Source organism: Fistularia commersonii, chromosome 4 (assembly GCF_037954325.1).
Source record: "Fistularia commersonii isolate RoL2024-O1a breed Wild chromosome 4, RoL_Fcom_v1.0, whole genome shotgun sequence".
NCBI classification, from domain to species: domain Eukaryota; kingdom Metazoa; phylum Chordata; class Actinopteri; order Syngnathiformes; family Fistulariidae; genus Fistularia; species Fistularia commersonii.
Genome location: NC_141287.1, coordinates 4,268,541 through 4,291,098, shown reverse-complemented (window position 1 = coordinate 4,291,098; position 22,558 = coordinate 4,268,541). Strand labels below are relative to the sequence as shown.

Below are 22,558 nucleotides of genomic sequence, written 5' to 3'. Positions count from 1 at the left end.
TCGTTCGCGAACGTTACGGCTCTATGAGCCGGCTCTTCCAAGTGAACGACGGGAACCGGCTCCCCGGCAATCAGGAGCCGGCTCCCTTCAAGACGCTTTTTTTCTCTCTCGCTTTTTTTCTCTTGAATGTGCACGTGATTGGTCAATATGCGTGGTGTCGTCTCTGTGTCTGCGCTGCTTCGTGCGCTGAGCAGAGGGAAGGGCACCAACTTTTCCAGAGAGGTGCTGACCCACTAAACTGTTGGGAAAGCAAGGCTTCAGTCTACCCACGCCTCACACATGTTGCAACACTGGTCCCCTCGAGACAATCTTCTCTAAAACAGGTCCGATAATCACTGACAGAAGAAGCCAAATTAGTCCCTCAAAGCTGAGGCACTTGGTGTTTCTAAATGCTAATCTTCAGTAGAGACTGCTGATCTTTTTCTTTTTGTTTTACACATTTCAATTTATATTTTTTGCGTGTTTTTCAGGGGTTCTGTGTTGTTTCAGTCGAAATTGGTTAAAAGTTAAATAGTAAAAAGTTAAAAGTTCTTGTGAGTTCTGAAGAGTTCGTGTTTTTAATTTATATTTTGTTGTTTTGCATTTTTTTAGGGATTCTGTGTTGTTGTTTGACTTTAAATTTGTTGAGTGTATAAAAAGCTAAAATTGTTTTGTATTTTATAATTTATTTTTTGTAGATCTGTAAATATTTTAATATATATATTGTGTGTTTTTCAGGGATCCTGTGTTTCACTTTAAATTTGTTACGTATAAAAAAGCTAAAAGTTTGTTCTTGTTTTCAATAGTTTATTTGTTGTTGCACTGAAAAGTAAATATTTTTTAGTTACATGTTGTTGTGTTGTGTGTATTTCAGGGATTCTGTGTTGCTTGACTTTAAAGTTGCTCAGTATAAAAAAAATTAAAGTTTAAATTAGTTAAAAGTTCACTGTAGAGTGAAAAAATAAAGGCTACTATAATATAGTAGTATAATACTTTTTTTTTTATTAATTATCAATTCATTTTGTGCATGATGTTACATTATTATTGGTAATATATCGATTAAAGCGAGAAAAAAATCTGAATAAGTGTTTGGGAGCCGAAAGAGCCGTCTCTTTTTAAGTGAGCCGAGCCGAAAGAGCCGCTTCTCTAAAAAGAGCCGGAATTCCCATCACGAGTTCCCACAGGTATGTGCTGCCAAACATAGAGAGCGTCTGAGCAGCTTGGATGCGCAGCTGGGGCATTGTGTCGGGGATGAAACGTGTAAACTCACCAGCACACACACTCTCTCGTGTTTTTCCTTCCGTGTGTCAGTGCACCGGAGCTCAATCAACTGCATTTGTAGGTTTGGTGGTGCGCTTTCCACGTCAACCGCAAAAGGATCGCCGAGCAGCGCGAACCTGCATCTTTTGGGGTTTCAAAGTCAGCAAATCGGCGTCGGAAGTCAGCAGCAAGTATGTCGATTGTATCGGCAAACCGTGCACTCGGGAACACGGCGGTAGAGAGCTTCTCTTCCATGGTCTGGCAGCTAGGAAGTGGCTCAAGTTTTCTATGCGCATCTGCAGCCGAACTTTCTCCACATAGAATACACACAGGTTTGCCTTTTACCTCCGTGAACATTTACTTTGCCTCCCACCTACCTTGAAATCCCGTTCTCAGCGTCCACCTTTCGTTTAGCCATTTTTGGGGAGGAGGCAGATGAAGTTTGACACCTGTTCTGACTGCTGATGAAGAATGAAACCAAAGCCCGCACGCTGCGCTGCAGTGAGTTTGCGGGGTACCATTGCATTGTGGAGAATGTCTTATTGGTGCGTTCAAAACACCAGCAAGCGTCTGCGGCCTGCGGGCCGATTCTAATAATAATCAATTTCATCCCGGGTGCCATAGATAATTAGTTCACGGGCCGGATCCGGTTCACGGGCCGGATCCGGTTCACGGGCCGGATCCGGCCTGCGGGCCTTGACTTTGACATATGTGATCTAGTGGATGTATAACGTAACCACAGCTGCTACTGTAGTTTCCATTCTATGCACCTTATAATGCGGCGCGCCCTGGTCAAAGGGCCGCCGACAGAGCTTTTGGGTGGAAGGTTTTCTCCACCAGAACATTAACTCCATGTGGATACACCATCGGTAAGTTCACCAGACTAGAAAGGCTCAGCGATGGAACAACCACCTTCAGGGTCACATCTCCAAAGGAGTATGTCTCAAATTAAAGGCTTCACAAAAATTCCTAGCCTTGCCGCCTTGATAAACAAAAAAAATAGAAATGGTTTTAGCCCCTAGTTCTCCCAAGAGGCAGCAGCAGCTGATAAAAAAATGTTTTCTCCTCCTGAATGTCTCACTGCAAGCATGCTCCGCAGCAGCACACACACAATGCCCTGGAAATCAAAAACACAAAACATCTTTTGTGGATGTCACCTTCTGCAGCATATCCCCCAAGCACATTTTCTTATCCTCTTGTGACACCATTTTTGGTGTCCCTATTTTTCATGGACCACTCGTCCTCCTCCCGTCCAGATGTGGAGATCTGCCTGGATGAGTATGGCCTTGTTCTGCCACTATCTCAGTGGGAAAACCCACACCGCCAGTAAGAGTGCTGCGCCACTCTCCCTGCATAAATCTGACTGGCAGACGCAGCAATCGTCTGCAAAGACATCCTGATGATTTAAGTCACGCCAACATGATGGCTCTTTTTTTGAAGGATGGCTCTTTGACTGGACGGCTAAAGCCATTTCTGAAACAACACACAGTTCCAGCTGGGGAAGGAAGCCACAAAGAGGAGACACCTGGGCAGGATGGGCTATGAGGTGGTCAGGTAGAACCTCCTGTATCCATGGATTTGGCAATGTATTTACAGAATACCACAGAGTAACCAGATCTTTCTCCTTCTGCCACATAGATCCCCCACTTTGAATTTGAGAGGCTGGCAACTCAGGAGTAACAGAGCCAGTATCTCCACACTAAGAACTTTCCTACCATCTTTAAGTTCAACCACACTCTTAGCACAAAAATTCAGCTAGAGAGAGACTGTCAGCCAAAGACTGTCATGGAAGTTTTGAAATCAGCCCTTTTTACCATGAAACAAACAGACTCAGGCCCTGCAGACTTCACAACCTCAAGTCAGGATGGACATCCAACACATCCTGCCAAAGCCTGTGGGACAATTTACTTGAGGGGTCTAAATACACAGGTGACTCCAACATACCATTTGGCCTTGAAGGAAATGTACATTGGAATTATTATTCTCATCCTCACTACGTATGGATTCTCTCTTCAATGTGCCCATAATTGAGTGTTGCTTTGGAGCTCAAAAAACTGAGGCCTTTAGGTGACATTCGAATTCAATTTAGGTGGAGTAAGAGGGAAGATGTAATCATGTTATTGCTGTAAAAAGTGTACGAGCAAAATTAAATGCACCATGTGCTGGTTGAAAATGTGGCACTTGCTTTTAGATTCATCTTAGAGGTGAGCTGTTAAAGGTAAAGTTCAGATCCAAGAAGGACCCTCTTGACTTTAAGGATCCCCATCCATGATCAAGTTTGATATCTGATTGATGCGAGGCCTTCCCTTGAGCTTCTTCTTCTCCTCCTTTCGGCTTTTCCCTTCAGGGGTCGCCACAGCGAATCAACCTTTCCATCTAACTCTATTCCCTGTATTCTCCTCTCTCACACCAACTACCTTGTCCTCTACCATGTCCTCTCTCAGTCCATAAATCTCCTCATGCCTGGCAGCTCCAATTCCAGCATCCGTCTACCAATATATTCTCTATCCCTCCTCTGTACATGATCGAACCACCTCAGTCTGGCTTCTCTGATCTTCTCTCCAAAACATCTAACGTGCTGTTCCTCTGATGACTCATTCCTCATCCTATCCATCCTGGTCACTCCCAAAGAGAACCTTAGCATCTTCATCCCTGTAACCTCTAGTTCTGCCTCCTGTCTTCATCATTGTAACAGTTTCTAGTCCATACATCATCGCTGGTCTCACCCCTGTCTTGTACACCTTTCCTTTTATTCTGGCTGATGTTCTTCTATCACATAGTACCCCTGACACTTTTCTCCACCCATTCCAACTTGCTTGAACCCGTCTCTTCACCTCTTTCCACACTCTCCGTTGCTCTGGACTGTTGACCCCAAGTACCTGAAATCCTCCAACTTCCTGATCTCCACTCCCTGTAGCCTCACCGTTTCACAGAGTCCCTCTCATTCACACACATATACGCTCTCTTTCTGTGACTAACTTTCATATATCTCCTTTCCAGGGCAAACCTCCACCTCTCTAGATTTTCCTCAACCTGTTCTCTGCTCTCACTACAGATCGCAAAGTCATCCGCAAACATCATTGTCCATGAAGATTCCTATCTAACTTCATCTGTCAGCCTATCCATCACCATTGCGAACAAGACGGGGCTCAGAGCTGATCCCTGATAAGAGTCCCAACTCCACCTTGAACTTCTCTGTTACCCCTACATCACACCCCTCCACTGTCTCACGGCTAGCATACATGTCCTGCACCAGTCTAACATACTTCTCTACCACTCCAGACTTCCTCATACAATACCAGAGCTCCTCTCTTGGCACCCTGTCATGCTTTTTCTAGGTCTACAAAAACACAATGCAGCTCCCTCTGGCCTTCTCTGTACTTCTCTATTTGCATTCTCAACGCAAACACTGCATCTGTAGTACTCTTACAAGGCATGAAGCCGTACTGCTGTTCACAGATGCTTACTTTGTCTAGTTTCCACTACTCTTTCCCATAACTTCATTCTGTGACTCACCAACTTTATCTATCCCTCTGTAGTTGTCACAATTCTGCACATCCCCCTTAGTCTTTAAAATAGGCACCATCACACTTTGTCTCCATTCTTCAAGCATCTTCTCACTCTCTAAGATCCTGTTGAATAGTCTAGTAAGAAACTCTCCCACATCCTCTCCTAGAGACTATCAGGACCCACTTCACTTTTACAAATCTGTGCTACTTTGTGGTCTACAATATTTACCTTTCTCCCTTTGTCTTTCTTTCATTTTTCATTCATCTTTCCTTCAAAGTATTCTTTCCATCTTCCCATCACTCTTCTAGCATCTGTCAATACATTTCCCTCTCTATCCATAATCACCTGGACCTGCTGTACATTCTTTCCATCTTTATCTTTGTTTCGCCAACCTGTATAGATCATTCTCTACCTCCTCACTATCCAACCGAGCATACAAGTCATCGTACGCCCTTTGTTTTGTCTTTGCTACCTCTATCTTTACCATACGTTGTATCGCCCTGTACTCCTGTGTTCTCCTCAGTCCCCTCATTATCCCACTTCTTCTTTGCTAACCGCTTTCTCTGCATACACTCCCGCACTCCCTCATTCCACCACCATGTCTCCTTATCTACGTTCCTTCCAGATGACACACCAAGTACTCTCCTACCCGTCTCCCTGATAACCCTAGCTGTTGTTGTCCAATCGTCTGAAAGTTCCCCGACCACCCAGTGTCTTTCTCAACTCCTCCCATTTCAGTTTCCACCACTTTGTCCTGTGCTCTGCCTTTGTCCTCTTGATCTTCCTTGTCACCAGAGTCATCCGACCAACCAGCATCCTATGTTGTCTGGTTACACTCTCACCTACAACTACTTTGCAGTCACTGATCTCTCTCAGGTAACCTCGTCTATACAAGATGTAGTCGACCTGCGTGTTTCTGCTGCCGCTCTTCTAAGTTATCCTATGTTCCTGTCTTTTCTGGGAAAAAAAATGTTCAGTACAGCCATTTCCATCCTTTTCGCAAAATCTACCATCTGTCCCTCTGCGTTCCTATCCTGTATACCAAATCCGCCCATCACTTCTTCATCCCCTCGACTGTTTTCACCAACATGCCCATTGAAGTCTGCACCAATTACCACTCTCTCATCTCTAGGGATATTCTGTATCACTTCATCTAACTCATTCCAGAACTTCTCCTCAAACTCACATCCCACCTGCAGGGCGTAGCCACTAATAACATTGAGCATCACACCTTCACTTTCCAGTTTCAGACTCATAAGGCTATATGACATTCTCACCATTCCAAACAAACTCCTCCAAGATAACTCCTACTCCATTTCTCTTCTTGTCAGTACCATGATACTATGATAGTACAACTTCAAGCCTGCGCCTAAGCTTCTAGCCTTGCTACTTTTAAACCAGGTCTCCTGGACACACAGTATATTCACTGTCCTTCTCTGCATCATGTCAACCAACTTTTACCTTTTCCTGTCATAGTCCCAATATTCAATATTCGCCTGGCTTCTCTTGAGCTGAATATTTGATTAACAGCCCGGGATAGACATCTCGGTTACTCAGAAATATTCCTGACCAAACATATCAAAGTCAATATTTAACATTTGAATTGTTTGCTTGTAAAACCACAAATTTAGAATAAAATACGTTGTAGATTTCTTTACCTTGAGGAACACCAATCAGAGCTCTTTCAGGAAGCACTTGGAGAGTTTGGATAGGTTTAATTCAAAAATTCAACACATCATTACTGTCATGGTTTCCATTAACCTTTGCAGACAAAGTGGGAGAAACACTTTCAGCCTCTACCTCAGAGAAGTATCTCATGTCGGTGAGACTGGAATACATTTTGCGTGTGTGTTCCACTAAGCCGCTAAATCTCAAGTTGCTTGCTAAGTGCTACAATGCTTGCAAAGTGTCAGGTTAGAGGTGCCAACAGTGTCAGTTGATTTAAAAATTTGAAGCAGACAAACAGGCTATTGAAGCAACTCACATTGGACTGAGCAGCATACCTTTGTCTGCACTACCCTGGCAGGAGACATCTGGATTATTTGGCAGAGAGGGACCTTTTACGAGGAGCGCATGGGCCACAGGAAACAACATGGGCCCCAGAACAGACACATGAGGAACACCACCCTCATAGTTCCTCTGACAAGTTTTTATCAAGTGCATTCCATTCAGAATAAAAACAAAAACCCAAAGCACTAGTATGTACTAAATTCCTCAGAACATGTGATAGCAACCTGCTTCAGAGGCAGCATGTTAGCCACCTATGGAGGTTCTCAGTCATCCAGGTCCTGGTTAATCCTTGTCTAATTGTGGCAACCGGACATGGTTTCTTCCTTGAAGATGGTTCACCTCTGATCCGAGAGGCTACTTCAGTAATGGATGGTGAAACATCTTTGACAGGAGACATCAAGTCCAGTTGCCACAAAAAGATCTGACAAGCATTTTAGCAAAAGTATGGAAGCCAGGAGGAAAAGGCTGGTGCCACTGAGTAATGTTGTTGAGGCTCTGACTCAAGTTCTTTCTTGTTCCTCTTGGTTTTTCTTTATCTTCTCTGACTCTGTTCCTCAGGACACCCTCCTGTTCCTGATGGAAAACACAGTATTTTATTGGAGAGAATACTTTTCTTGTAAAATCCTCTGTGTGGTGTTTGCTACCTGGCAGAAAGAGGTGGCTTAACAATGCTGCGTGGGTGTGCGGTGAGGTCAAGCTCTCCTCTGACAGCTTCAACCATTAGATTCTGGAGGGTGTTTAGCAAAATGTCCTCACACATGTCAACCGGCACATGTTTAAGGCTAAGAGAGATGGTTGCTTTTGACACCTGATCTGGACCACCTGCACCTCCAGAAGTTTTAAGTGTGTCATGCTGATTTTCCAGTTCAGCCTTTGTCTTGTCCAATGGAATGAGAGGTTGGTATGTGGGGGGAGACAAAGAGAGGGGGCTGGAGAGGCTGGAGGATATTCTCCTCGCATATAAATTGGGCTTAGATGACAAGGAAATCAAAGAGTGGACAAATGCCTCATCATTCAGAATGTCCCTGTGGAGAGATGACAAAAAACATGAATACCCACACTCCTACAGCCTCAGTAGACATTTCACTGAGCCTCGTTCCTTTCAAAAGTGCAACCCTTTCTATCACAGTCTTTCCAAAAAAGTTACCACAATGCAATATTGAAGCTTCCTGTCTAGTCCTGAACAGGACAGAGATGGGTGCCAGGATGCAAAGTGTAAGGTGTGAAAGTATTACCCAAACAGAGCAGTGAGTACTTCCACTAGGATCTGTGTCGGCAGCTGCCGCCCGGTGGGGACAGAAGAGCTGGACGAGGGAGTCGGAGACCTCTGGGGCCGGTGTGACCAGAAGGACCTCCTGGATGCAGGACACATGGAAACATTAAGCCGGCAACATCTTGACATCATCAGTGTTATCGAGGTGCTTTTGCACTGTCAAGTAACGTTTTGCCTGTGGTGCTTATTGAAGAGGTCCGGAAAGTGTGTGAGGTATTCCAGGGTCCCATGGGAATGAGCAGTAACCCGCAGATGCAGCTGAGCAGGTTTAGGTGGTTCAGGACGCCTCCACTCCTTTGCCTTTTCACGCTGCTCCCGCCGTTTGGAGCAAACAAAATCCACCGACTTATCACAATTAACAGTGCAGATAGGAGGGAGAATCTGAATGGGATAGAGGTCCAGTCTGAGTACAGCATCTCACAAAGGCTGATCTATTCATTAAAAGATCTGTATGGATGACATGCTACAACTATCATACACTTGTCCAGCTGTGAAAACGAACCCCGCCGCATTGTGGGAGAGCGGAGCAATTCATTATTTTCTTATTGTCAATGATTAGACTTGGCCCATGGCACCCACTGGTACTCCTTGAGCTACTATTGAATTTTGAATCGTTGATGAAAGCATGGCAGACAATATATAATATGAATATGAATGAGAATTTTCATGTTAAAATCCCTGCAGTCACCTTGTATTTCCTGAGTGGTGGCCTTTCTTCAACAGAGGCCATCTGTACCAAAGCAAAAAAAATAGATAAAAGCACAGTGAAAACCCATCACATCATTGAGAAAATATGTGGCTATTCAATTGGTAGCTGGTTCTTACAGGGTCTGTCAGAATCCAGTGGCTTTGTGAAAAGTCTGTGAATTCATTCTGCTGCCTGTCTCGCTCCTGCTCCCAGCACTGCAAAGCATCATGGTACCGAGCCAGTTCTGCCTCTTGAGTGAGCTAGAAGCCAGAGGATGACAAGAAGGATTCATCCAAACCAGCACTTGAATTTTGGTGGTCCTTTTTTGGACCACCTTTTTCGCAAAGGAAAAGGTTTTCTGCTAGATCCCCCGACTCTATAGCAGGGGAACTCTGGTGGCACTTCTGTGGTACCTGACAGATGATATCTAGTTGATAAATGGCGGGGAACTCAGTAGATGTGAAGGTGAGGACACAAAGCACACTCTCCCCCGGACACAGGATGCCTTTCTTTGGTCTGATTTGCACCACCTAAGACAACATGAAACACACGGATGCTGGGTCAGAGCTGATGTCAGCAACACATGAAGCAAAGAGACATACTGTACATGACTTTATTTCTGCACTTTCAAAGTCTGGATAGATCAAGAAAATCCGTACAACCCATGACTGAGACAACATAACATTCCTTTTCAAGTCAGTGTATCCACGGGTACCTGCTGGTTGCCCTGCTGGACCAAGTCCCAAGTGTAGCGGACGGTCTCTCTACACGACAGATTTGTGAGGAAGAGAAGCCGTGACGACTGAGAGCGGACAGGGATATCGCCGAGACACACACTGTCTTCGGACAGAAACACCACCTGCACACACAGGTAGGAGAGCACAGTGTTGGTACCCCACCTGATCTGACCTTACATTTCAATGCGCGCGTCTTCCTCTTCGCTTACGAACACTCGGTGCCTCCCACATCTCACCTGCTCTGGGAAAGGCATCCTCTGCACGCATGTCTCCGACGGCTCTGCCTCGCTGCGTTTCATCTGTTTTGAAGAGGCCAGTGCAGCAGAATCCAGCCCCTGTCCCTCGAACCTCACCAGGGTTGAGTCTCCGTCTCTGACGTGGATTGGAATATCCATCTGGCGACACGGGCGGCGGTTGATTGACAAGTATTAGACCTATATGCTGAAAGCATTTAAAATATAAAAATCTACAAGGAATTACAGATTGTAACTGATTAGCAATAATTCACCAAATTGAAACTGGCTTCAGAATGGGGTGAGAAAGGGATCTGATAAGACAGCGAGGGGTAACAGTATGACTCTTCCCATACATGATACGTCCTCGCCTCCAGTGGCGAGAAGATGAATTCCAGCATTGCAGCCCTCCCAGGTAGAACCTCTCCCATCGGATTGAGGCAGCACAGAACCGGATGATTGAAGTTGTCCACTTGTAGCTCTGTCAGGATGGTGGTGTCCACTTCGTAATAGACTAAAATTGCACCAGCGTTGTATATCTCATACACCTAAAGGTCGGTAAGAGACAAATCAGTGAGACTTTACTGCTCTTCCAAGCCCTGGTCCAAAAGGTTGATGGGCTAAAATTGGATTCCAAGGCCAGGATAGATTATTGAGTCATGTTAGATCAATCTTATTGTTAATAAGAGACAACACAGTTCAGCTCTGTATTTTCAATACAATTACTTTTTCACAAACCTCAAACTCTGTTTGAGTAAATGACTAAAGTCAAGTTAAGGCTACAAATCAGATCCAAATGACTGCTTGTTTTCAGAATCAAATTCAGAAAAACTTTTTTTGTCCCCAAAACAAAAAAAAGGGGCAATTGGGGGGGACATCACGGGGTAGCAGCATCCGAGAACAAGTACTGAAATCATGAGCTAAAAAAAAAAAAAAAATTTTTACTCAATATATTGCAATATATTGGCCAATATTTTAAATCAATTTAAACAGTATCATACAGAAGGGCAGCGTGGCGCAGGGGCTCAGAGTGGTCGCCCTTGGAACCCAACATTCCTGGTTTGATACCTGGTTCCTCCTCGCCTGTAGAAGTCTTGTTGAGAAAGACATTGAACCCCTAACTGCACCCCCACCCCGCGCATGGTTCATCTACGATGGGTTTGGTATAGTGGTCAAATTTAGCTGTATGTGCTGTATGAATGATGTAATGTGACGAATAAAGTTATTTCTCTTATAGGAGTGCTTCTTTCATGATACTGATGGATGGTCAGCAACGAGCCAATTAAAAGCAAAGAAAGCAAATCCATTGTTGTCAGTATTCTAAACTAAAGGACTGATTTCAGACTTTCTGACGACGACGACAACGGAAAGCATTGTTTCTACCTGGTTATCTGCTGTAAATAAATAAATAATAAATAAAAATAAAAATAAATGATAAGCAAATCGTGTTTTTACAAATCACTCTGTGAGACTGCCGACACATAAGACCGTAGAATGCTTCTGCTAATATTGGCAGATATATTGGGTCCCTGCACGTCTGTTGTTTGGAGGATTTTTTTCTGTCCTTATTTCCAACATGCACATCAAATCAATTTAAATGTCAGTTGTTTCACATCAACCATACTGAGATCCAGCACACACCTGCAGCGGAGGAGTTAAATCGCCAATGGTTACGGGGTCAAAGATGTGTCGCGTGTCTGGAAAGTGGAGATACGGCCTGTTCCTCTCCACCGTCAGCCCCTGGAAGTTTAACTGCCCACAAAAACACAACAAGGCTTCAGAGGGCAGAACACTGAAAGCCCCGTTAGTCACAGATCTCTCCATTGTTACATCAGAGAATGATTACATTTGAAAGTTCAAGTAGTCGCACAAATACAGAGCTGTGGGCTGTGTTTTTCATCTCCCTGCTTTTTCAGCTTCTCCCTTCAGGGGCCAAAATCCACGTCCTCCACCCTCCTCTTCCACTAACTGACCTCATGTCCTCTTTCTCTACGTCCAGAAACCTCCTCTTTGGTCCTTCTCTAGGCCAAAAGGCTTCTGAACCATACTGTTATAAGATGTTTAGTGTATGTGTTCAATGTATTAACTTATGAATGAATATATTATTTTATTGAGTAAACAATTGCTTGTAAGAAATCCAAAAAACATCATTTGAAAAGGATCTTAAAATCAGTGAGAAAATGATGTGAAATTTACAAATTAGTAGGCAGTGAGAAGAAACCAGGAGAACGTGCCTTTCATTCTGATGATAGTGTGCTTGTTCACACTGCCAAAATGTCCAGATATACTGTATATTGGTTGAATAAATCATTAGTCACTTTTTTTCTTTAGATATCACTGAGCCCAGACTGGAAATATACAAATTTTGCTAGTGCTGTACTGCCCTGTTTCTTGTTTTGTTGCTGAAAATAAAATAAACATCACTCAAACAAATTCTTTCTCACCAATATCTCTCTGCCGTGTGAGAGTTTGAAGACGATAGGAAACTGATGCATTCCAGTAAACTCATTTCTAAAAAAGAAAACACTTAAGATTATATGATCATCTTGTCACATACCAACAGAATGTCTGCGCGTTACAGTTAAGATAAAACTCTTAAATCTATGTCAGAGCAGGTAAATAAAAAGCATTCAAGTTTCCGCCCCTTGACAAGTAACTCCTCTATGGAGTCTTCCATGTCTGACCTGAAGCTGAACTGCACTGCCCTCTGCTGGCCAGGCAGCAAAGTTCCTGAACGAGGAAACACATCAAAAAGATGGTCCTCCAGAATCTGCTCAGAGAGGGAAAACATAAATATCCTCTCATCAGCCACACTAGTCTGTGATATCTGGATTACAGCGGTTCAGTTCCGAGGCAGAGCCGCAAGCAGCCTTACCCGCATATGATGCAGCTCAGTGTTGCTGAACTCTCCCGTCTCGGCCCAGTACTGCAGCTCTATCTGTTGGTCCTCAGGAAACAGGAATGTCCTGAAGTTGCAAAGGAATGGACTTGTATGTAGGAGTGACCTATCCAAAAGTGTTGAAATGATCTTGGACTGCTTTCCACTCACCAATCTACAGGGATGCAGCCAGGGTTGTGAAACATCAAGTTGAAATAGGACGGGTCAGAATTCAGTGGCGCTGCACTGAAGTTAAAATCCAATATGGTTTTGGTTAAGATGGTGGGACCGAAGTGCTGACTGAAGACAGGACGAGAGGATTTTACGATGCATGTATGATTACAACAATTCAGTATATTCCCAAAATATTTTGTTACTGATTTCCATTTATCTTTTGTTCAGTGAATGATTTCCTCCTACTTTAAGACATCACCGGGTTTGGAGGCAAGGCCCTGACCTGTGCATGTTCTTGGATCTGGTAGTGACTTCAGAGGGGGACAGCAATTGGTGGTTCAGACTGTCCAGTGAGAAAAGTTTCCACAAGCGTTTTTTGCTGAGCCTCGCCACGCTGCCCCCGCAGCAGGTGTCAGCAACCTGCAGTGTGGGGAACACACCCTGAGCTCGCACTTCACACACTGCTCCGGGGGGGCACAGCACAGCATCTACAGTGAAGACAGATTACATGAGGGAGAGAGAGGGACACATGCAGGCACAAATAAAATAATTAACAAAGTTAAAGTAGTCCAACGGTGTGTTTTTTGTTTTCTGCGTACCACTGGGGCTCAGTGTCTGGTAGCTGATGGTCCACTGGTACTGGGCTCGCCTGTGTGGTCTGAATGTACATCTGAGCAGCATTTTGGAGTGTGCGGCGATGGTGGCCCTGTGGCGGTCCAGCTCCAGGGCCAAATCTGCCAGACATGACCATTCAAAGTGCTGCCGCTGTTCAACTACAGCATATACACAACTGGACTCTCACAGAAATGAATACCTCTTGCATCAGACTTGTGGCCGTGAAGTGGTTGCTCATCCAGGAGCTTCTGCTGGACTGAGAGACAAAAGGAAACAGAGCAGGGGCTGTTGTTCAGTAAGGGAACACTAATTGACCGATAGCTTCCAATCACAGTCTCTCCCATGTCCAGGACAGTGCTCTCTGCCTGAAAAGGAAACAAACAAACACGAGCACATGACTTGAGGTGTATGCCAATACAGTCAAACTTGCAGAGATTCATGTATGCATGAAAAGTGTCACAACATGTGAAAAGGCAGAGTCATACCTCTATGCATCCTTTGGAACCTGCTCCAACCACTCGCATGTTAAGGTGGGACTTGTCGCCATCAGACGTCTGGATAGGCCAAAAGGTTAGCATAGGTTTGAGAATGTACGTTTTTTCAGCCAGCGGGCTGAAGGACCACCTCTCAAACTGTAACGACATCAAGCAGAGACCATTTGGTAAACAGAGACTGGACTACAATTGTTGTCACAAGACATCAGTCAACATGCAGACTCGTACTACGCTCTCATTCGGTTGCAGTTCCCCTGAATCTGGCTCAACATGGATAAGCTCCTGGTCTAACTCGGGGATACTCCATTGATACCTGTCAAAAAGAACAATGGGGAAAAACTATATAAATTACGCTAGAATGGGTCCAGACAACAGAAAAGACTCTGGAATCGGTGTGGTAACATAGACCGGAATGACAATCCACTGAGTGACCTTCAGCAGAAGACAACTCACTGCAGTGGAAAGGAGCAGAGGTTCCTGATGTGATGGCTGCGCTGTGTCCGTGAGCCCAGGAATGTCGGCTGGAAATGTAAACTGCCTTCACCCTCAAGACACAACGAAAGCTTTTCCAGCCTGCTAAGCACCGTCAGCTCCTATGTAACACGCAGGTGGAAGAAGGATAGAAGTGAAACTTGTGAAAATACTGCTCTGCATTTTGGGGCTGATACCAATATTTATATTTATATAAATATAAATAAAGAAAGAAATTTAATACAAATATTATAAAACAAATCAATCTAAATCTATTGATATTTATTAGACTAGGGGTGGTGTGGCACAGGAGGGAGAGCAATCGTCTCTGGAATCAAACATTCCTGGTTCGGTTCTCGGCTCCTTCTAGTGTGTTGAAGTGTTGTTGAGCAAGACACTGAATCCCTCGCTGCTCCCCTGGCGCTGATGGATGGCAGCCTACTGCTCATGGTTCATCCATGATGGATTAATTGCAGAGAACGAAATTCCCCTCGTGGGATTAATAAAGGATCATTGTTATTATTAAAACTCAACTTGGATAATTCAATGACAGGAATAGAACACTTCAACAGATGATGCTGTTGATAATCTGAGACAAACATTTGCTCCACCACCAGACACGTATTGCATTTTAGCCCAACTGAAAATTCGATTGGGACTTCAAATGTATAAATGATCAATAAAAGACAATGCAATACTTAACAGTCACTCGGCTACTTTACAAAAATACCTAAAATGACAAAACAACTGGCCTACTGGCCTGATATCTCAGTGACTTGGGTAATAAAATCCGCTGCTGATTCTACTGTATATGTCCTCGGTACCTGAGTGTGTTGAGTGGCATTGAGCTGCAAGTTCAGGATAAATCCTTTTTCGGGACTGTCTTCGGAGGGAGTGGCCCTGAGGGTGAGGATTTGGTAACCACCCGGCGGGATGAAGCTGCAGCCTGGCACTAAAAACACAGACTCTGCCGAGGCAGGATTTGAGCTGCGGGGTGGGCTTAGCCAGAAAGTGAGGGGAAGGTCGCCGGTATTGCAGAGGAGAGCCGTCCGATAGGAAAGAACCCTTAGCCCAGGAAACACCTACAAAGAACATATTGATTACGGCCCTTTAGTATGAGATACTATTATGATGTTCTTTCATTTTGAAGTACTGAAAAAATTGCTGGGTAAAATATTACTAGCATAGCTTAAATGTCGGCTTTTGAACTCTTTTTTTAGACGCTTTTAGTGCTTGCATCTCACCACTCGATCGGGCCTCAGGGACCAGCGTGGGCTGAAGTGCTCTTTGCCGAGCTGGAAGGAGTGGCCGATGACCCTGACAGTCACACACCAGGGCGGATACAGCAGCCGCTCCTTCCCGTCATCCTGCTGCATCCAGAGGGTACATTGTAATAGGGATCTTTTTTGTATTATTATAGGTTTAGACTACAGAAAAAAAGCAAACCATTCTATGATTTCACTCCATTCACTCAACAAAAGGATGAATTACTTTTGTTGAGTTTTTTTTGTGGTTTTCGTTGTTATTTACCTTGTAATATGCAAAGCACTCCAGCTGAGCGCCATGCAGTGTATTTAGCTCCTTGGGGTCATAGTTTACTCTGAATGCCGTGGCCTTAAGTGGACCCAGGACACATGACGAGGGGATGACAGAGAATGGAGAGTCTTGCATTAAAGTCCACACCAGGCTGGAACAGAAACACATGCAAGGGATGGTATTTCTGTTGGGTCTGTGTCACGAAGCATCAATCCAGTGTTTTGACTCTGAAACCATGTCGAGGACCCATAGAAAAGTAGTACCTGAGTTTCACTCCGGTATAGTTGGTGATGCAGACAGCCTGGGAGGAGGCTGAGGACGTGGGCGAGAGGGAGGACTGTTTGTGATTAAACAGGAGCTCATTCGGCACCACTGATAAATGAGGACACCAAAAGGACGATTGTGGATCCATGTGGCCAAAGCAGGACTGATAGTAGTCCTCCACTGGAGTGACTGACTTGACAGCAGCGCTCTCTGGTCTCTGCTTCAACTGCAAAAAAAGGTTACCCAGAAAAAAAGAGGAGAGCTTCCTTGTCTTCAAGATAATTTCCCAGGACCTTTTCAGGAACAATCCAACATAACCTCCATCCTTTACATGTTCCTGTCATTGAAAATGTCTTTCTCATTCAAATATTATTGTGTATAGTTTTGTTTTTCAGTCATTTTAAATGTAATTTCAAAATAGATGTTGTGAATATTAGCATGCTTTTTTGGTTATGTCTCATCCATTTTGATTTGTCTAGAATATTTTTATTTCATCTATTTTCATAATTTTTCCATTCGGCATCTTGCTGTCTATCTGGAAATCTTTGACTTGTTTTGCATCAATTTGCATCAATTTTCCTGCTTCTTTTAAAACGACAGCGTATCTAATATCACAGATGTCATTGGATTTTGTAACATTTAGTGGTTCCTCCTGTGTGTTTGCATGACTTAACAGATTGGTCTTTGTCTAGGCTCTGCCCCATGAAAATCATTGACATTATATCTACTTTTAATTCCAAGCCTTTATGCACTGCTGTTTTGTAAGTTTTTTCCTCAAGTAAAAATATTTCTTCATCGCTGAGGTCACGTTTTGATTTTGAAATGCCTTCTTGCACTTTACCTCCTCAAGGGAACAGCTCTGATCCAGGTCATGGTCTTGACTGATGCTGTCTGGTGGCTCCTCTCTACTCTGGCTTCGAGGCGTGAAAGAAACAAAGCATTCAGGTTTCAGCCTGACAGCCTGCTGCAGGTTTGAGTGACAGGTCCCAAACAGGTCCAGGAGCAATGGGTCCTACAAGTGGAGACAGATGCTGTAGGGAGGTCCGAACAATGCACACCAAAAGTCACCGGCAGCTCTGCTACTACCTGATGAAGCACCAAACATGCTACTCTCCTGTGATGGGTGTTGGGCTGATAGGGCTTATAGTAGGCCTTCACTGTGGTGCAGGTAAGTGGGTGCAAAGTGCCAGTCGCTGGTCGGATGCTGAACACACTGTGTCCACTGCAGTCAATGTCCCACTGGAAGACAGCCTCCACAGGTGAGGCATTAACCATCCTGACCACTTGTTCCACTGCTCCTCCTTCAGTAGTACAGCCAAAGTCAATGACGGGCGAAGACAAGGCTAATTTGGGACCTGGTGAACGATTCCCAAAAAAAATTGAAGTTGCAGCCTTTTTAAAGGCTTCTTTGCAATTTTGAATGGAATATTTATAATAATATGCAGGCATGTTTCTTCCTGAATGACCCTACCTATGCAGGTTCCAGTGAGGTTAATAAGGGGTTTGTTGAGCGCCCCTTTGCACTTCAGAGATACATATTCAAAGGAGACTGTGTTGACGACGGTCGGACTGAAGGTGACTGTAACCCGTAGCAGTTCGCTTGGCGCTACCTCCCCTTTAGTGACATCGCAAATGAACTCTGATCCCAGTAAAGGCACTCCCCCAGATGGTCGTGAAAGAGAAAAAGATGCTGTTACCTGCAGAGAAAAGGTGTAAAAAAGAAACAAACACAAAAACAAAAGAACTAAAAAAAGGAGACCCACGCTCAGCTATCAAGAAATTGCAAGATAATTGGAATGTAGAAAAGTATCAGACACAAACTGAATGCCTTTTAAGAATTATTCAATGTTATTCAAACCTCAGACTAATTGTGGGATAAGAAGAAATCCTTCTTATTGAAGAACCATATGTTAGTATGAATGTAAGTTTTATTTCTGTTGTTCTGAACAGATGTATGTTGTGTTCGAAAATAGTTACTCATGTGATTCAGCTTCATCAGCTCATGTCACCAAGATGCACGAAGAACAAATTCTTCTTTGTTGATGCGTTGAAAAGAACAAGATCAAATTTGAGATTGTTTGAACCTTATAAAACCGGCGCCCTGCCATCGCGGGCTTTTCTGAGTGCAACTCACAGGAGAGGGATTGTAGATTTCAAAATGTTTCTGTAATCTCTGACCCACTGCCACAGCGCCGAACTCCAGCACTGGACAACCACGCTCTGGTTCTTCCTCGCTACATGGATGTCTCAGCTGGAGGCATGGGTACTTGGCTGATAAGACAAGACAAGAGAATCTGATGCTTCACTACATCTCCTGACACGTCCACTGGATTATCTCATCAGGGTTTGTAATACCTAGTCCCTGCAGAAGCACCGTGCAGTAGCTGCCATCATTGAGATTTCCCTCCTCCCCAAACCTGCAGAGGCCGTGCTGCTGGTACACCAACGCCTCTTGTGGTTGGAAGACAACCGTGATGTGACAGACCTCGGCAGATTTCAGTAGACCGTGTGCTGGACTCAGTTTGAAAGGTCCTGCACATTCCCACTGGAACCATGTCTGGAGTTTACTGTGTGGGAACGAGTGTGGAGGAACAGGTGGTGAATGGAAGAGGGGAAAGAAAGACTGGTGCAAAGGACAGTAGCATAAAAAGAGGAATAGAAAAGTCTTATCATGTCATTGGCTAAAGATAAAGACGTCAGACAGAATGCGTTTGCACCATAGATGTCTTTAAATCATACATATGAAGGTGGAAAACTGTCTATGCCGTGTGCACCATTATTAGGCAAGTTGTATTTTTGAGGATTAATTTTGTTATTTTAAAACTACAGTGCTCTTGGTCAATTCAAAATGTTAACAAAGCCTCAAACCTGAACATTTAAGAAGTAAAAGTGAAGTTTAGTCTTTCTTAAGAAAATATGAAGAGTAAATGAAAAACAAAGATTTTCCCATCTTGTTTATTATTCTCACCTTTCTCAACAAGTGAAAATAATAAACAAACTCAAATTTGCAAATAAACTTTTCTGAGTCACAAGCCTTCCATTCATGGGGTCAGTTAGTTTCTTGATCTGGTCAGAATCAACTTTTTGTACAGCTGCAACCACAACCCCCCAGACACTGTTCAGAGAGGTGCACTGTTTACCTTCGCTATGAATGTCCTGCTTAAAAAGGGCCCATAAGTTCTCAATAGGGTTCAAGCCAGGTGAAGAAGGGGGCCATGTCATTTGTTTTTTTTATCTTTAAGGCCTTTACTGGCCAGCCACGCAGTGTATACTTTGATGCATGTGATGGAGCGTTGTCTTGTATAAAAATAAAAGTTCTCTCGAAAGATGCAGACTATTTCCTGGACCACTGCTTGAAGAAAGTGTCTTCTAAAAATTGGCAGTTGATCTGAGAGGTTAATTTGAGTCCATTTTCAACCCGAAAAGGTCCAACTAGCTCATCTATAGTAATAACTGACCATAAAAAGTTCCCCACCTCCACCTTGCTGGCGTCTGAGTGGAAGTGGAGCTCCGTGTCCGTTACTGATCCAACCACGGACCCATCCGCTCCGGTCCGTCAAGAGTCACTCTCATCTTATCAGTCCAAAAAACCTTTGAAAAATCTGTCTTCAGACATTTCTTGGCCCATTCTTGACCTTTCAACTTCTGTGTCTTGTTCAGAGGTGGTTGGGTTTCAGCCTCTCACCTTGGCCATGTCTGAGAATTGAACACTTCCTACTTGACACTCCAGGTCGGAGTGGAGTATGTAGTTGTGTAGTTGTGGAGGATAATGGGTTCCACTGGAGGATAATGGGTTCCTGGTAGCTTCATGTTTGATTCTTCTCAAATCTTTAGCAGTGAATTTGCATATTTTCTTCTTGACACATTTCTTGCATCCCTGTTGACGATTTGCAACAAAATATTTGATGGCTCTGTGATCATGCCCCAATATCTTAAGATATTTCAAGAGCCCCGAAAGACTTTTAGCAATTTTTGACTTTTCAGAGTCAGTTAAATCTCTTTTTTGGCCCATATTTTTCCAGAGGACAAGAATCTGCCCAATAAATATGGACAACTTGTTATAGGGTGTTGATCTCTTTAGGCCACACCCTCCCTCGTTACACAAAAACACATCCCCACATATGCATTGATTCTAATAAGCATTTAAGTTTACAGCTTGGAGTTAGAAATTATGAGTAAAATGATGATATGGTCAAAATATCACTTGCCTAATAATTGCGCACACAGTGAATGCTCTTTACTGTCAAGCAAAAACCCAAGCGCAGGGAAGTTTTGCTTCCCATTCACACTCAGTCAGAGATTCTACATCCTGTGCTGCCGCATCATTTATACAAACCTGACATTTTTCAGCAGGAAAACGGACTGAACCGAGTGCTGAACAGCACAGAGTGGCAGCAGCACAGATTCGGGCACCTCCAGTACATGACGGGGAATGATGGCGTGGAGGCAGACTTGGAAGCTGCCGTCTTTACTTTGGAACTCAATGTTGTCCTCATACTCGCACTGCAACAAGCCCGTGCATATGTGAGAAATATCAGCAACACTTGTCATAATTCTACAGACAAATACAATTCTCTTCTAGCAGATATTTGTAACACGACCTCAACTACAGCGGGATCAAGAAGTCCACATTAGGTTATGTTGTGTTACCCTCAAGGCAGGTTTGAAGGTGATCTGCAATGAGTAGGAGTTCCCTGGGCAGACGGTGATAACCCTGGGGGCCTGGATACTGAAGATCTTGGACTCTGGAGGTCTGCAAAAGAGAACAGTTGGAATATCAGCATGTGACTGCACATCACATTTAAAGCGTAAATTGCTAATTTGGTGTGTGCTTGTAAGACCTCAGGTGTAACTTCTGTGGCCTGCTTTGGATGTTCTTTAACATCAACGTCTTAGTGAACTCTTTCCCCGGGTCCCAGTCCTCCCAGAGCAGCTCGGGCCTGGTCTCCAGTCCCAGGAAGCAGCTTGTCTGCCTAGAGCCTTGCCGGGGCTGCCGGACATGATCGCCAAAACTCTGCCAGGCCATGCATGCAAAGTTGTGAGTGGGCAATGAATTACTTCAACAGTATTTGTGTTTGTCTTTTGTCAGACGCACTTTGAGGCATGGCTGAATCAGCAAAGCAGACAGTGATGCAATAGTGTGGACACAACACGACTCTGGTTTGTCAACGCCATGTCAAATGCCATATGTGGCAGTGCTCACTTATATGCCATGCCTGTTGTTACCAATAGCGAACCACGAGGTTAGTTAATAAATGAAAAAATCACATTGTTTCATTCTCTTCACCTGCTCCACGGAGACAGACGTAAATAAACTCAAACCAGAATAAATCGCTGTTCCAGGTGTCACTCACCCCGGTATGTGACCCGGTGCCTGAGGGCTTCCTCGGCGCGTCCGGCTTCGGGCGGCCCGGCCCCCGGCTCTCCGCCGGCATGTCTGGAAAACGTGGGATGGTTAAACGAAGGAGGACTGCGGGCAAAGTCTCCTAAAGCTCTTGGATAACGATTAAAAACCAGCCCGCTTGACGCGAAGCGGCTGCTCAGGACACACTTAGTGAAGTTCCCATTGGCAGCTAGGCTAGCGCTAACGGATAGCAGCTCGTCAAGCTAACGGACGTTTCCAGAAACATATACAGCCAATACTTGACGGAAAGAACCTTGGACTTGAGTTTAGGATTCTTTCAAACGACCTAAACGTAGTATCGACGTTGCGGGGCCATTTTAACACGACCCCGCGTTTCCTTAGCAATTAAGAAATGTTTGCGTCGCCATGACAACTGCGGCGACGCAGGAGGGCGAAGAGCTGTTTTCCCGGAGACTGCGCTGCTGCTAGGCAACCGCGGGCGGGGGGTTTCCATGGAAACACCTATCCCAGAGTCAGGGCTTTTCTACAGGGCTGTGTCGTTTTCCTATAAATACTACGGCACATAAACGGAGCACTGAAAACCCTGTTTGGTTGATGGGTCGGCATCAGAATGGAGGATGCAGTTAGTTTGACAGCCAGTTTACATTTTTAGTCAAATAGTCAGTTTTTGAAGTAACACTTCTGCTTTAAATGATACGAAAGTGATCACAAGAGAGTTCGATCTATTCTAAGAACGTATAGATCAGCACAAGTTCTCTAAGTTTTCCATTTGTGTACTTGTCCACAGGTTCACTGTTGTGATGGCAAATGTCCACGGAAGCTTAGAGTAATGTAAAGGAACATTCAAATATGTACTGTAATGTATATTTTTGACGTCAAATCCATTGTATGAAAAGGTTGATACTCACGTTTGCATGTGAACGGGTCGCCGCCTGGCTCTGCACTTGTCTTGTCATTGTCTGATGCAGCAAATGCTTGTGGTAGTTGTGGGAGTAAAGTGGCCATGGCCCATTCGGTGTGAAGAAATCCATTACAAGGCAGGAACCCTCTGGCCCCGAGTACTTTCACGCT

The 22,558-nt window shown here is 44.3% G+C and overlaps 1 protein-coding gene across 1 annotated transcript; it reads right to left on the bottom strand.

The window, feature by feature from the left end:
- Positions 1-6,512: 6,512 nt before the first annotated feature.
- On the bottom strand, positions 6,513-21,864 carry cfap65 (cilia and flagella associated protein 65). The gene is made up of 34 exons (XM_086146088.1): positions 21,477-21,864; positions 20,964-21,136; positions 20,773-20,875; positions 20,459-20,625; positions 18,478-18,689; positions 18,257-18,393; positions 17,594-17,819; positions 17,209-17,477; positions 16,964-17,134; positions 16,122-16,348; positions 15,853-16,009; positions 15,567-15,692; positions 15,147-15,404; positions 14,305-14,444; positions 14,080-14,164; positions 13,843-13,989; positions 13,557-13,722; positions 13,342-13,476; positions 13,026-13,230; positions 12,740-12,868; positions 12,566-12,656; positions 12,375-12,460; positions 12,135-12,201; positions 11,332-11,442; positions 10,047-10,238; positions 9,694-9,852; positions 9,436-9,579; positions 9,134-9,250; positions 8,858-8,980; positions 8,721-8,762; positions 8,208-8,413; positions 7,995-8,114; positions 7,404-7,784; positions 6,513-7,332 (listed from the first exon to the last, which is right to left on the bottom strand). Exons 1-34 carry the CDS (start codon positions 21,555-21,557, stop codon positions 7,314-7,316), a joined length of 5,172 nt encoding a protein of 1,723 aa, XP_086002214.1. The 5' UTR covers positions 21,558-21,864; the 3' UTR covers positions 6,513-7,313.
- Positions 21,865-22,558: the final 694 nt, after the last annotated feature.

Coding starts and splice junctions, on each gene's coding strand:
- cfap65 (XM_086146088.1), bottom strand. CDS start 21,557: ATGCCGGCGGAGAGCCGGGGGCCGGGCCGCCCGAAGCCGGACGCGCCG. Junction 18,690..20,458: donor TTCCTGCTGAAAAATGTCAG/GTTTGTATAAAT, acceptor GTTCCCACACAG/TAAACTCCAGACATGGTTCC. Junction 14,165..14,304: donor CTCTGCTCCTTTCCACTGCA/GTGAGTTGTCTT, acceptor TCTTTTTGACAG/GTATCAATGGAGTATCCCCG.